The 13,612-nt window shown below is 53.1% G+C and overlaps 5 protein-coding genes and 1 non-coding gene across 6 annotated transcripts; 2 read left to right on the forward strand and 4 right to left on the reverse strand.

Annotated features, from left to right (window-relative positions):
- Window positions 1–947: 947 nt before the first annotated feature.
- On the reverse strand, window positions 948–1,592 carry J4E86_002180 (uncharacterized protein; the record flags this gene model as incomplete). Its single annotated transcript, XM_051442742.1, has 1 exon — window positions 948–1,592. One exon carries the CDS (start codon window positions 1,590–1,592, stop codon window positions 948–950), a length of 645 nt encoding a protein of 214 aa, XP_051306330.1.
- A 2,216-nt stretch (window positions 1,593–3,808) lies between these two features.
- On the forward strand, window positions 3,809–4,960 carry J4E86_002181 (uncharacterized protein; the record flags this gene model as incomplete). The annotated part of the gene is made up of 2 exons (XM_051442743.1): window positions 3,809–3,838; window positions 3,884–4,960. 2 exons carry the CDS (start codon window positions 3,809–3,811, stop codon window positions 4,958–4,960), a joined length of 1,107 nt encoding a protein of 368 aa, XP_051306331.1.
- A 1,660-nt stretch (window positions 4,961–6,620) lies between these two features.
- On the reverse strand, window positions 6,621–8,132 carry J4E86_002182 (uncharacterized protein; the record flags this gene model as incomplete). The annotated part of the gene is made up of 2 exons (XM_051442744.1): window positions 6,621–8,005; window positions 8,111–8,132. 2 exons carry the CDS (start codon window positions 8,130–8,132, stop codon window positions 6,621–6,623), a joined length of 1,407 nt encoding a protein of 468 aa, XP_051306332.1.
- Window positions 8,133–9,602: 1,470 nt separating this feature from the next.
- On the reverse strand, window positions 9,603–10,602 carry J4E86_002183 (uncharacterized protein; the record flags this gene model as incomplete). The annotated part of the gene is made up of 3 exons (XM_051442745.1): window positions 9,603–10,181; window positions 10,229–10,432; window positions 10,522–10,602. 3 exons carry the CDS (start codon window positions 10,600–10,602, stop codon window positions 9,603–9,605), a joined length of 864 nt encoding a protein of 287 aa, XP_051306333.1.
- A 358-nt stretch (window positions 10,603–10,960) lies between these two features.
- Window positions 10,961–11,046, forward strand: J4E86_002184. The gene has a single exon. It is a non-coding gene; the product is annotated as a tRNA-Phe (tRNA).
- Window positions 11,047–11,406: 360 nt separating this feature from the next.
- J4E86_002185 (uncharacterized protein) lies at window positions 11,407–13,343 on the reverse strand (the record flags this gene model as incomplete). The annotated part of the gene is made up of 5 exons (XM_051442746.1): window positions 11,407–11,753; window positions 11,811–11,907; window positions 11,961–12,276; window positions 12,327–13,129; window positions 13,179–13,343. The coding sequence occupies 5 exons, from the start codon at window positions 13,341–13,343 to the stop codon at window positions 11,407–11,409; spliced, it is 1,728 nt and encodes a 575-aa protein (XP_051306334.1).
- Between the last annotated feature and the right edge of the window lie 269 nt (window positions 13,344–13,612).

Here is a 13,612-nt window from a genome sequence, read left to right on the forward strand (position 1 = left end):
TCTGAGATAGAAATTTCTTTGGCAGTAGTTATGGTAGGAGGAATCGCGCACGTTCGAATTTTCGGGTTTTGGTGGTGGGATTGATGATGGAGATGCGCAGGGCGCTCCTTTTATAGTCAACGCACAGGTGTCCCGGTTCCGCTGCGATTAAGACACATGCTGACTTAAGTTATATGATTGCCTCGACTTCGACCGTGTTTAGCTATAAGGAATATCGCATGGTGGTCAATGATCTTTGACTCACATCTGTGTGCGATTCCATATCTTGGTAGCCATCCACTTCACCCCATGGTACTGCGATGATGCAGAGCGAAACGAACCACAATTTCCGTAACATCGACGACCTGAACGAAAAGATAATCTCACAGATGAGAGATGTCGCAAGTATAATATACTGGTGGTCAATGATTGTCCTCAGTTGTCCAGTCCACACGCCACGTTTTTAGTGCAGAGGACGCTCACGGGCAGCAAGAGCTCGTCTACGGCGCAAAAGAGAACCAATTCTTGTATCTATTCTATGCGACACGATTCCTCCGCGCGCTGCCGGATGTCAGGTTCCACGGACTACTAGCGAAGACCAGGTGTTCTATGTTTTTTGTTGCTCTTGAGACGAATACAATGAGCCAAGTCTAAGCACATCTGTTGTGTTTCTGATTACTATCTTCAGAAAATATCGTTCGCGTGATTGTTGGGGGAGGATAGCGTCTGAGAGTACGCGATAATTGTGGCTTGATCGTGATATTAAAACTTTGGTCCTCCATGATGGACTGTAGAAAGCAAGTCTCTTGTCCCCTCTTGTGACTAGACTTGGGTATCGTCCAATCGTCTGCTCACGTCTCGACACCCTCCTATCTGCGTCCTTACGCAACCCCGATCGTCGAGGTTGCGTGCACTGATCTGGCCAACTCCCGTCTTGAATCAAATCGCGTCCACCGTATTTTACACTCTCAACTGACGTCCTCGTCCTCCTCGTCCCTCTTCCTTTCCCGCTCGTCCTCCTGCTCCTTCAGATGCATGGCCTCGACCAGCTCACTGCCCTCCATACCCACCTCTTCTCCATTGCTGCCGTCTGTCGGCTGCTTCTCTCTTATGGCCTTCTGGGCTTCCACTCTCTCGCGGACTAGCTTTGCAATTGCGTTGTCTGTTTGCACATTGAGTCCCTTCATCTTCTGCTCCAAATCCCTCTTCAAGTCCCAATTTGGCTTTTTGGGCTGCAACTTGAACAAGTCCAGTCCCTTGTCCTCTGCGGTTTCTGCTTCTTGTTGCGCCTTTGTCTCGAGCGCCAGCTGCTCTGCCTTGTATTCCAGTGTGTTTGTGGGGTCGGCGATTGGTGTATTGTCAAAGCCCAATTTGACATTACGCGTCGTCGCATCGAAGTTTCGGCCGGAGAGGTATGTGGCTGCTACTGATGTTTCCTCTTCTTCTGTGCGTGTGAGAGCTTGCGACGTCTCGGCCTGGAGCTGCGTGGATGGCGAGTCGGCAACTTCTGGCGCGTCTGATATTTGTTCTTGTTTCCGTTTCAGCGACTTGAGTTGTGCGAGGCGCGACTTCCGGTCGTTGGCGGCTGCGGACAGCTTTTCGTGCGAAGACATGGTGAGAGCTTTGCGGTTGCGCCGGGCAGGAGTGTGCTTGCGTGCAGGGTCGGGACGTGTCCAAAACTGGTCTATGACGTGATTCTGTGCACAAAATTCCTTCTGAGAATGCGCGGAGAGAACAGAGAGTGTGCTGGGTGGTTGCTGAAGTGATCGTGGTTGTCGTGTGGCTGCGGAGAACAGCTCGGGAGTCCAAGATCTTCTCCGGTTAGCGCTTCTTACCAAACACGCACCTTCTCAAGTTTTCGTGCTCCTCGCCGTCCTCACCAGCTGCTTGCAATTGACACGTCATGGCTCCGTGAAGACGACAGCACCTGCATCTTCTCATGCCCCGCTTTCGCGTTCCCAATGCTAGCCTTATCGCCAGCGCCGACTTTCCCATCCTGCCGTTCCTCGCTCCGAGAGTCTTCGCCCAGTCATCGACGACGAAAGCACACAGCCAACAGCATGGAAGGCCTAGCACAACACGGGACAAAGAGAAGGATAGATCAAAAAGCTTAGAGGAACACAATAGGGTGGAAGATCAGGACTTTATCTCGAGCCCCCGACAGACAATTGTACCAACATGTCGCAAGCGACCGATACAAGACGCTCCTGCTGCGGGGCTCCTACGGACGTCTGGCCATTGGAACAAAAGACCTGACGGTCTTGTTTCTATCAATCGCCTCTATGCGGATATATCGACATTCACTCGCCAGTATGCCCGCTCATACGCAACGACCACATCCAGCAATAAAGGCGTAGCGGATGAGAAGACGCTCTCGCGACCTCGAGCTCGTCGGGCACAGTCCAATCGCACTCGTGCTCCCTCATCTTCCGTTCAACGCACACCTTTGCGAGCCGAGAGACATTCGAAACAACTCGCCTTGGAACGTGCGCGACTCGACAACTACGTCTCTAGACTACCTGCCGGGTTTTCACCTGCAAGGCGCGACCAAGATGGCCGATACAGGTCCCTTCGACGTCGCGTGGCAAACCTCGTCAGCTGGAACCAGACGCATCTTGATCTGACTGACACTTCTGCAAAAGAGAATGGGCTTCAAAACGCGTTTGCGGCACTGGATCGCCCCGTCTACGCATCTTTGCGGAGAAACACACGTAGCGTCGTTATAGAACACGACCCACGATGTGCGCGACTGAGTTGGACGCTCTTTGCGGGAGACACAGAATCAAGTCCGCGCCAAGTATCGGACAGGTGGAAGGCTCTCGACATCTCGACGCGGAAAGCCTACGCTCATAAGTTGCTCATTTATCTCCTCGACCGTAAGCCTGGCCGCGCTTTATACTTCATACAAGCTCTGGTTAACGATACACGTACCTGGAGCCGGAAGCGAGAAGCTATTGCCGACGCTCTCAGTCATCTTTCCAAACTTCATCGACACCGATTGTATCAGGACCAGAGTTGGGGTACTGACCTAGAAGCACGCAAGCGCGAATTCGTCCCGGCGTTCTTGCACGTCTTTGTCAAAACGTTATCTAGCAAGCCCGATCTCTGTTCTCAAGACTTACTGTACAATCTTGTCGAGCTGGCCAATATAGAGGATCTGAAGAAAGTGTTCGATTGCCTCGTGGAACACAAGGTACGCGTTGACTACGATACAGTGCTACACTATGCCACTGCATTTGGGCAGGCTGGTGAAGTGCAGTATGCGTTGAAATGCCTCGAGGCATTAAAAAGCCGACATTCAGCTAAGTCGTGGGAGTCTGTTGTGGCTCGTCAAAGACTTCGCTGGGTGTGCGCTGTCATACTGCGAAGGAGCATGGCTGCAACCAAAGACTTTCACCACACTCCATACATCGTCGCTGCCTTTGTAAACATGGGTATCCAGATGGACTTACTTCTTTACAATGTCGTCATACACAACGCAATGGAAGCTGGAGATCATGCCACGGCTTTCAAGGTGTACAACACCTTCGAAAATAATGACCTACAGCCAGACAAATACACATTCGGGATAATGCTCCATGGATGTACCATGCAGAATGATCCAGCCTTTTTCCAAAGATTTGCACAGTATTGCGAAGAGGTAGCACAAGATATCCAGGACTCTTGGCTAGCAACGGAGTGTCTCTACTATCAGTATGTACGCTACAGAGTTGATGGAAACGTCGAACAGACCTCGGCCATGCTATGGCACTCTTATTCCAGACTTTTCACGACAGCGCCTCTGCAACCATTCGTTGGCTACGGAACCGCAAGCCTAGGGAACGCCGTAATGTCACAGGATTCATCTACGTCAGAGTCTGTGCGCATTTCTCCTTCACATGTAACGCTATACATCATGCTGCAGACAGAGATTCAATCAGCCTTGGCAGTTAGCAACATGCGAGTCTACAACTTATATCTCAAATTCAAGTCGGTCGTGCAGGAGGGGGGTCATCCGGCATTCAATGAACTGGCTCGACAGCCGCAAATCTGGAACGCCTTCCTGTACGCCTTTTGTCAAAAACAGCAATTCGCAAACGCATCTCAGCTCATCCAAGACATGACCAATGGCCCAACAAAGCCCAATGTCTACAGCTGGAATATCTTTATGCAGGCTTTCTTCAAGACAGGCCAGATACAGGCGGCAGAACGAATTTTCGATATTATGCGCGACAGGGGCACTGATCCCTCAAAGTACACCTGGGGAGTGATGGTGCGAGGATATGCAAATGCTCAACTTGTCGACCAAATCGACAATATCTTACCACATCTTGACGCCGAGGATGAGTCGGACCCTGATTTACTGCGATTTCTGGCGAAAGTAGTCGATCGGAGAAAGTTGATGACTATATTGGAGAAAAGCAGGCTGCAGAAAGAGGCGATTGCACTAGAGAGAGCGGAACAAGAAGCTGAGGCAGAGCGATACTGGTGGCAGCGGGCGCTCGAAGCTGTCGAAGTAGCACCAACAAACGATGTTACTTCGGTTCAATCCGGTACGACTGGCTCTCCAGTTGAAACTTCAACTTCTCCAACCGAGGAGCGTTCTGGCGCGACTGGCTCTTCTGTTGTTGAAACCACTGTTTCTCCAACCAAAGAACAATCGGGCTTACATCAAGACCGAGCCAGCGATCTCGAAACTGCAACGGAGCCTCCTCGGGTGCCTCATAGCCAGCCAAAAGCACCGCGCGCCAACCTGCAAGACCCTGAAGTCCAATACAGGAAGCTCCAGGAACGGTTGGGTCTTGTCCAGCCTGCCCCTCCCATGGTTGATGATGTCGCGCTCAAGCCGACCAAGATCCCCCAAGCGGCGCCAGTCTTCAAGAGTATGATAGACTTGGACAAGTCTAAACCCAGGGTTACAGAGCCTGGTAAAGCTGCTAGTATGCGGAAGAGGGCTAGATTCAATCTCGCCAAACCCAAGGGTAGAGGTGATTTGAGATGATGCGCCTTTGAAAAGGTTGTGTTTGTAGTTCCAATTGGATGTATGTAATTTGCAAGCCTATCGACAGAGTTGTCTATGATGAACTACACCCTGCTTGACATCCACGCACATATGTTCACGACCACATCTGCAGTACACTGCAAATACGATTACTCATATAGCAGACAGTATGTAGACCTCGCCGTCCTTCTACTATTATTACAAACGCCAAGCAGACTGGCCTTCTTTTTTTTCCCTCATAATTGTGACGCGCAACCAGTCAGAAGTCTGGAACAGGACGGGTAGCTCATATTTCTAGTCAAGCCGCTGTTGAACCAAACTCCACCATCGAACCCCGCAATGACACCAGAGAACATGCGTACTCTGACCGACAGCCCCGGCGACGCCGAGGGATATTCTCATTCTCTGGAAAGCATAAGGATGAACTCCTCACCCGAATGGAAATATCTTGGAGATAGAAGGAGGCAACCGTGACGACCCATGTTTTTACTACCTACAAGGCTGCATCACACAAACATCTCAATTGACAGACTGTTTGGTACGGTTCGGCAGGATGTTGACCGCGGGGTCGGGGCAAGATCTACGTTGCATGTACAGCCTCGCAAGCATGCAGCATGCATGCTACGTTACGTAGCTACTGCTGACTACTGTGTACTAGCGGACGCGTTGGGAGCGAACCGGAGTCTCTCAACATTACTTGCCGGCCGCTGCCAGCTAGTGGTCTAGGTCTAGATCAAAACAGACCTGCTGTCGGGCCGCGTACACCCCCAGCACATGAGTGGCTGGGCGGGGACAGATAACCACATTCTTTGTCGTGCAGTGCAATAGGGTCAGATCGAGTAAGATGTATAATCGCGGAAGCGATTTGACAAGATCTAGAATGGATAAACGTGATCTAAATAGTCTGCTCAATCGCGTAGTATTGGTTGAAACACGGAAAAGTGAACAAAAGACTTGTGTAAAGTTTGTTGTCAATCTGTTTTCTCTCTACCTATATAGATAGAGACCTCCAACGTCATCTGTGGGCCCCAACATGTAAAAGAAAAAGAGTTTGCCCAAGTAGTTGGCGTACGTGTTAAATGGTAAAAGGATGGTAACGGAGAAAAGGCGTTGGCTAATTACAAGAGTACTATATTGGTCGCGTGAGAAAGCGTCAATCCTCGAGATTCCAGCATCAATATGATAGAGAAAGGTGACAAGACAAGGAAAAAAGCTGCCAGCATACATCATCCCACACAGATCCAAGAGAATCAAAAAGGTCCCACCTCTTGAATCCTTGCCGACAAATCGACGTGTAGTGAGATATGCATGCTGCGCTGGTCCAGACTCAAAACGCTCGTGCTTTTGTTTGTTGTGCCCATCGCAAAATGTCTCAGCAGTGTAAGCTTCCGCATCTTCCGAAGAAGACTCTCCGTTGTGTGGAGTGGGGCATGCGGAAGGGTTTTCCGGCATCCATGCGGGCGAACTTGCATGTGCATGCAACAACAGTACAACTAACAAACGCGAAGATCGATACGATGCAAAATAAATTGATGGCCACCCGATGAACGCCTCCGTTTGGATATATGTCGAGTGAGAGCTAAAGGAAATGGGTAAAGATAGAGTCGCAATATACAGGTAGCGATGGATGTGAAAATACGATGACAACAAGTGCGTGCGACTAGAAGTTTTGCGCAATTCCAGAGTTGCCTTGTTGGGGGAAGACACTGGGGTTCTCGATCCTCGTGTTCCGTCGTGCTGATACGTCTCTTATGATGGGCTGTTGTTGGGCAGCGTATGGATCATTGGCAGCATATGGCCCGTTCTGGTAGTAGTCTTGGTTGTTGTAGTACTCCTGTGGGTGACCATTGGCCATGCCAGGGTAGTCGCCAGAGTTGTCAGAGTGGTTGGCTGCTGAGTATGACGACGAAGCGTTGGAAGGCCCGCGGTGCACACCGGCCTGGTTGTTGGCAGAGTTGGCGGCGGCAGCACCGTTGACAACACCGAGGGCGCCGATACCGTCCGAGTCCATGGTCTGGCGACGGCCGTCTACAAGCGGGTCGTTGGAGTGAGCGTCAGAGTAGGCACCGTGTGTGGGAGAATGTGGGCTGGTGTATCCGCCGGGGTTGCTGTTGCTGTCCGAGTAGGTCATGCCAGAGGTGAGGGTGGTGGACATCTTGCGGTTGGAGCTGGTGGTGGTGTTGCCCCAGCCTCGGTAACCGCTGTCGTCTTCGGCCATGGCCAATCCACCAACCGCAGGAAGGGTGGGGTCGTGGTTAGGGTTGAAGCCATACTCCTCGACTTCTTTCCTGCGTTCGTCCTCGGCGCTCTGGCGCTGCTTGCGTTTGCGCCAGAAGAAGATGCCGGCTAGGACTAGCAGAGCAACGACAACAACGGGAATGACGACAGCAATGGCAGTCTTACCACCAGTGCTGAGACCGCCATCGTTCTCCTTTTGTGCATTCTGCAATTGGGTGGAGTCGGTGTTGGAAGGGTCAGCGGCACCTGTTCCGGAGGGGGACGCGCTGTTGGTTGGTGCTGCAGTGGGAGAATCTGGAGTAAAAGTGCGAATAACGGTGACCACTGACGGTGTCTCTCCAGCACCCGTGGGGGTCACGGTGGAGACGATGACTTGGGTCGAGGGTTCAGCCGACGGGGCAGTGAAGACGCTCGTGTCGACGAAGCTTGGTGCGGCGCTGGTCGTGGCAGCAGGAGGAGGAGCCTGAGTGGATGATTGCGCTGGCGGTGGTGCGCTCGACTGGGCTGGGGGAGGAGCTGCCGATGTTGATGGTGCTGGAGCCGCTGATGAAGCCGGCGGCGGTGCCTGGCTCGACTGGGCGGGAGGGTCGCTGGTCGGGGCGGCGCTGGATGCGGGAGGAGCGCTCGAGGCGGGTGGAGGAGGCTCTGAGGAGGGCGCGGCCGCTGAAGGCGTGTTAGAAGCCGGCGCAGGACTTGAAGGAGAGTCTGCAGGCGGGCTGGACGAGGCGGCGGGAGCAGAAGGCTCCGTAGGCGCAGGCGCTGCGGACGGTGTTACAGACGGCGAAGGAAGATCTGACGAGGGCGGATCTGAGGATGGGGCAGAGGCAGGAGGAGCAGACGCAGACGTAGCAGCGGGCGCGGACGAGGCAGCGGGTGCAGAGGAGGGAGAAAGAATGGAAGTAGACAACGTACTCTCGGTCACATTGCTGGACATGATGGCGACAATGGCAGCCAGCAGCTGACGGGCCTGGCAAGGAGCGACTGAGGCGACGACGACGGCGACGCGAAGACGGATAAGAGGTGCCGCGCGAGGGAGTCGGACAGTCAGCAAGGGGAGAGGTTCGCTGGAGATGAGGAAGTTAGAGTTCCGTGGTACCGCTGGCGGGCTGTAGCAGGCGCGGCGATCTCGTGTCTCCGCCGTGGGTCCGCAGTGATGATGATGTATCGACGGAGGCTCTTGGGTTGCCAATCGACGGCGGGCGAGGTTGTGCACGAAGGTTAGTGGACCTGCACGGCAGCGGACAGGCGACCCCAGCCAGCACCTGTTGATAGAGCTGCCGAACCGAAAGCGCCCAACAACCACAAGCGCGCTGCTTTGCTGCTTTACCCTGCCGCCCGTGCCAATTGAGTCTGATTGCGATCGGCCTCACGCTCTTGTGAAACAATACCGTCGCAGCTCGCACGCAGCGACAGACGCGACGGGCCTGGCAGCTTTTCACCACGCCCACGCCAAGGCCTGATGCCGCTCCTGGTGTTGCATCCAGCAGCGACTGGCTTGGAGCTTCGCACGGAAAAGCGGGTGTCTAATGCAGCTTCTAATGCACCCTCGCTGACTAGCCGCGGTCCCAAAGGGGGAGCTCATAACTGCTGAGCCGGCTAGCGACGAAAGCGGCATGGGCGTGGCTGTGTGCGTCTGGAGTCTGAAATGCGAAATCTGGCACAGCGGCCCCTTGAGATCGCCTGCTCCCTTTGTGCTGCATGCAAAACACCGAAGGGCCTGCGTTGCACAGCGCCGCGATAATGCGCCTTTCCTCGCTGCCTTGGCCGTGGCATGCCGTCATCCGTGAGGCCCTTGCCTGAAATTTCTCCACCACCCCAGTCGCAATAACATCATCCGCTCGTGTTCTGAGCGAGCTTCCTGTTCTTCGCAGCCCGTGCGCCCGTCATTGGCTCCGTGGCGTGCCACTCTATATTAAGACGGCCAGAGTACCCTCGGCACCGAACCTCCCGTCTGCTCTACTGTACGGACAGCGCACTGTGGCTTCGCAACTGCTGCAGCTACTGCTATCTTACGAGGCAGCACGTCGTAAACACCACCACTAGATGCGCGCTTTTTATCAGCTGTCTTCGTATCTCGTCATCTGCTTTTGTCGCTGCCGAGCGCAGGGTTCGTCTCTCCACCTGCGCGCTCACTAGTGACAAACAAATTCTCACCGAACTATCTTGTGAAAACAACCAATTCTCGTGTGATTAGACACCATTACCCTGTCGCAGTTCGCTGCGTTGCTCACTCCACACTGTCATGCTTAGTGTACCATCACCTGCGCCTTCCCCTTACTGCTAATGCTGCACCGCTTCATTCTTCACTAGATTGCGGAAGCCACATCTATCACTCGTCCACTGTTTGACTGCGGAACGCCAGAAGCTTGATCACTAGCGTACCAGAGCATCGTCTGCGAACCAGCTAGAGCACGCCCGGAATTATGGCCTTGCGCCCTTGCAGCTTATCCTTACCAAACTTCTTCTCGTACCACCGCTTGCCCTGTAACGCGCGCGGAAGCATGGTAGAAATCTCGTTGAGAAGAAACGTGCGTGCAGGCACACACTGCCAGCCCCCAATCATCCACCACCCTGCCCACTCAATCCACTCGCACAGGTAATGCGCGTGCAGCGAGTACTTGAACAGGCCGTTCTTCGGTATCATGTACACCTTGTCCACATTCTCCACAGGCTTGCCCTGCTCAGCGGCTGCCTTGCGCTGCTTGCGGTCTGCTGATCTCCGGATCTCGCGCAGGTCGTCGTCGTGGAACATGTTGGCCAAAAGTCCCCAGCACCAGATTACGAGCCCTAGAAACATGTACTCTTGTCGCGCTGCCCACTCGTCTCGTGATGTTGGTCCATAGCCCGCGAGGTAGCCGCCAATGGAGATGGCGTTGAACATTTGGAACCCAAATGCCATGATCCAAACAAACGGGTGCATTGGCGACATGCTGGGATTGAGAAAGAGGGGAGCTACAACTGCGCGGTAGAGGTAGTGGAAGACCTGGTGTCTGATTAGCACAGTTCCTGTAGAGCCTCCAATATACTCACAAAGCATCCAGCCATGGTCCAGTTGCCCAACGGTAGTTCTTCAAGCCCCAATTCTTTCGGGAGCGTAAACATGATGTACAGCAGGGTTATGAAGCCTGCCGACTCCATGGTCGCCCATCCTATCTTGCCATCGATGTTGAAACGCGACTCAATCGACGTCTTGCCCTGTGGGTACCAGTCCAGAACCCATTGCGCCGCCGTAATCTTTGTTCACCAACAAGGTTAGTAAGGAGAGTATCAAGTGGCACTGGGTCGCGGCACGGTGCCCAGCAATCTGTCGGGTGTATGCTTACAACAGGAAAGAACTGCCAGATGTAGCAAATCAGCTCCCAGTTCTCGCGCGACGGCGGCAGCCAATTCTCCACAATCGCCATGCTTGTATGATGTGGTATGGCGACGCAGTATGAGATTTGACGACGCGTAGAGAGAATTGCTAATGGGAACCTGGTGATCAGGTGTGGATTAAATCACAAAACAATGATGTCACCAAACACTGTTACATCCGCGCCAAGCCGAAGCGCCCGGGCGTGTTTACGTTTTCTCGGTCGCAGTGCCTTTCCATCACGCTTCGGTCCGGACGAAATGACCCGCTCAGACAGATCTACTAAGCGCGCCATCTTTCTGGAATTGGATCGCTGCAGGATGCAAAGATCCCACCGCAGTGATGCAGCCCACAGTGCAAATTGCCGGCATTATATACAGTAGACGTCGAAGTTTCTTCATCAAAAAACCGTCTCCTTAGCTCAATTGGGAGAGCGCCAGACTGAAGTCTCAGTCACTAAATCTGGAGGTATCGTGTTCGATCCACGAAGGGGACAACGTGCCTGAGTTCGCTCAGGATTCTTCGAACTTTCTTTTTGCGCTTGCTTGAACCTAGGCAGACAGCGTTGTGCAGGGAATGCATGCCCTCGAATCTTTTTGGCGTTGCCCCTTGAGTTGCTTTTTTGCACATGCACTATTGCTTTGTAAACCCTGTCGAACGAGAGCACTGTGTGTTGGAACAGGGTAAGTTCTCAGTCGGTGTGAATAGCGATCGGACACGTTGGTGGTGGAATGGAAGTATTGTGGTCAGATGAAGAGAAAAGGATGATGAATAAAGACTATGCTACGCTATGGTACTTGCTACTAAACAGACCAAAAACTAATGGCCAATGCTCAAATCGTCAGAAGCGCGATGCTTACTCCGCTCCTCTTGCACCACTTGCTTGCATGTCGGCGTCGGTGACGGGAACACTCTCCCTCCGCAGCTGCTCTGGAGCTCTCGCTTCGTTGCCTTTCTTAATGCCTCTCCCTCCTGGCGTCAAGAATGTGTTGTCCAAGTTTGGTAGGTCCTCACCAGGGGTCGGAGACCAGTGCTTGCTCTTCCATGGGGTGACGTGGAGAATGTACATGGTGTCAATCTCCTCAAGAGTACGGCCGTGGGATTCGCAGAGGAAGAAGTAGACTACGACTGCACCAGTGAAACAGCAGGCGGCGAAGACATAACCGTATCTGTAGTCGATGGCAGACGTAATGTAAGGTGTGACTGAGAGTGGTATTAGTACAGTCGCGGAAAGACGTGGATGGAGTGGTATTGACTTACAGAAAGAGATGAGGAAATTCCATGTCCAGTTGCTGGCCGTTGCCAGAGCCATTGCCTTTGCACGGTATCGGCTAGGGTAGATCTCACCGATCACAGCCTGCAGCGGAGTCAGTATATGTCTCACATGCACTTTGTACAGCCAGAACTTACCCAGATGATTGGCCCCCATGTCATAGCATAACCAGCGATGAAGAGGCACGCAAATGTGATCATGGCATATCCGACGGGCTGGCTCGTAGTACCATCGCCGTTATTTAAAGCGAAGTGTCCAAGCGATGCGAAGACGAGGAAGCACATGAACATCCACAAGCCTCCAGTGATCAGTGCGGGTCTTCTTCCGAATCTCTCAACAATGTAGAGACCAGGGAATGTCATGCCAAAGTTGACTCCTCCCAGGATCATAGAAGTGACGAAGGGGTCTTCGATACCGACGGACTGGAAGATCGTAGTTCCATAGTAGAAGTAACTACAAGAGAGTCAGTACAAGATGTGTGTCAATGTGCGGTATCGACTTACTAGTTAGCACCCGTGAGTTGCTGAAGGGCTTGCAGACCGACTCCAAGAAGCACACGATACGCCATACGTGGTCCTGTAAAGATCTCGTACCAAGGGTGGTGACCTCCGCCCGCTTGCTCGGCCTCCAACTTCTCCTGGATTTCCCGGACTTCGCGTTGGACCTCCGGGTGTTCCTGGGGGACACCGTACGTGATGGCGATGGTGTGTATCGCCGAGTCAACCTTGCCCTTGCGGTATTCCCATCGTGGAGATTCCTGCATAAAGAGAATTCCGAATATCATGAGTGCTGACCAGATGAAACCAACGCCCATTGGAATCTTCCATGATGCTGAGCTACCATCGGACTTGGTACCGTAGTTGATACAATAAGCCGTGAAAATACCGAGGGTGATGAAGAGCTGGTAACAGGACACGAGTGCACCTCGGACGTAGCGAGGTGCAGTTTCGGATTGGTACATGGGCGTAAGGACCGAAAGTGCGCCTACACCCAAGCCTGCGACCCAACGACCAAGGGAGATCTGGTACCATATGTTCGTTGTGGTAATCTGTACGATGACTCCAACGCAAAAGATGATGTTCCAGAAGACGATGGAGTATTTGCGACCGAATTTGTCGGCGATAGGGGCCGCGATTAGAGCACCCATTAGGGTACCGATGGACAGCAGTGCAACAATCAAGCCAGACTTCCAGTTGCTGAAAGCGCGCTCGCCTGTTTCAGGGTCTGTCTGATCCGCGAATTTGTTCAAGAAATCGGGCATCTCCAAGAACCCAGAGATTTGACCAGTGTCGTATCCAAAGATGAACTAGGGACTGTTAGCTGGGTACCTGCGCATTCGTTCATTTGATACGTACACCACCCATCGACACAATAATCGCCATGGCGATAATGCGCATTCGGAAGATCTCTTTGACACCGCCTTTCAACATCTGCGGCTTCTTCTCCGGATCCTGGTCCATCATCGTGGAGGAAGCAGGCGAGGCATGTGAATGCCCACGGAATCGATCGAGTATCGCCATAGCTGGTGGAAGAGAAGAGGAGTGCCGATCGAATGTGGAGGAGAGTATCAAAAGACATCTGGGTCGTGGGGTCTCCAGGTCCCTATAAAGCGCCCACGATTGCTCCGCTTTGGGGCACTTGGAGACCCCAATGCCGTCATAACGGCATGATTAACCGTAAGTCTTCACCGCGTTCACCATGACTACTGCGCAGTCTAGCAAAATCCAAAGGCATCCTGTGGTCGTGCGCCGTGCGGTTGCCGACGTCATGGTTTGCGTGATCCAGGGCG

The sequence above is a fragment of the Alternaria arbusti genome, assembly GCF_024043155.1.
Source record: "Alternaria arbusti strain BMP 1465 chromosome Unknown scaffold_2, whole genome shotgun sequence".
Classification (NCBI taxonomy): Eukaryota; Fungi; Ascomycota; class Dothideomycetes; order Pleosporales; family Pleosporaceae; genus Alternaria; species Alternaria arbusti.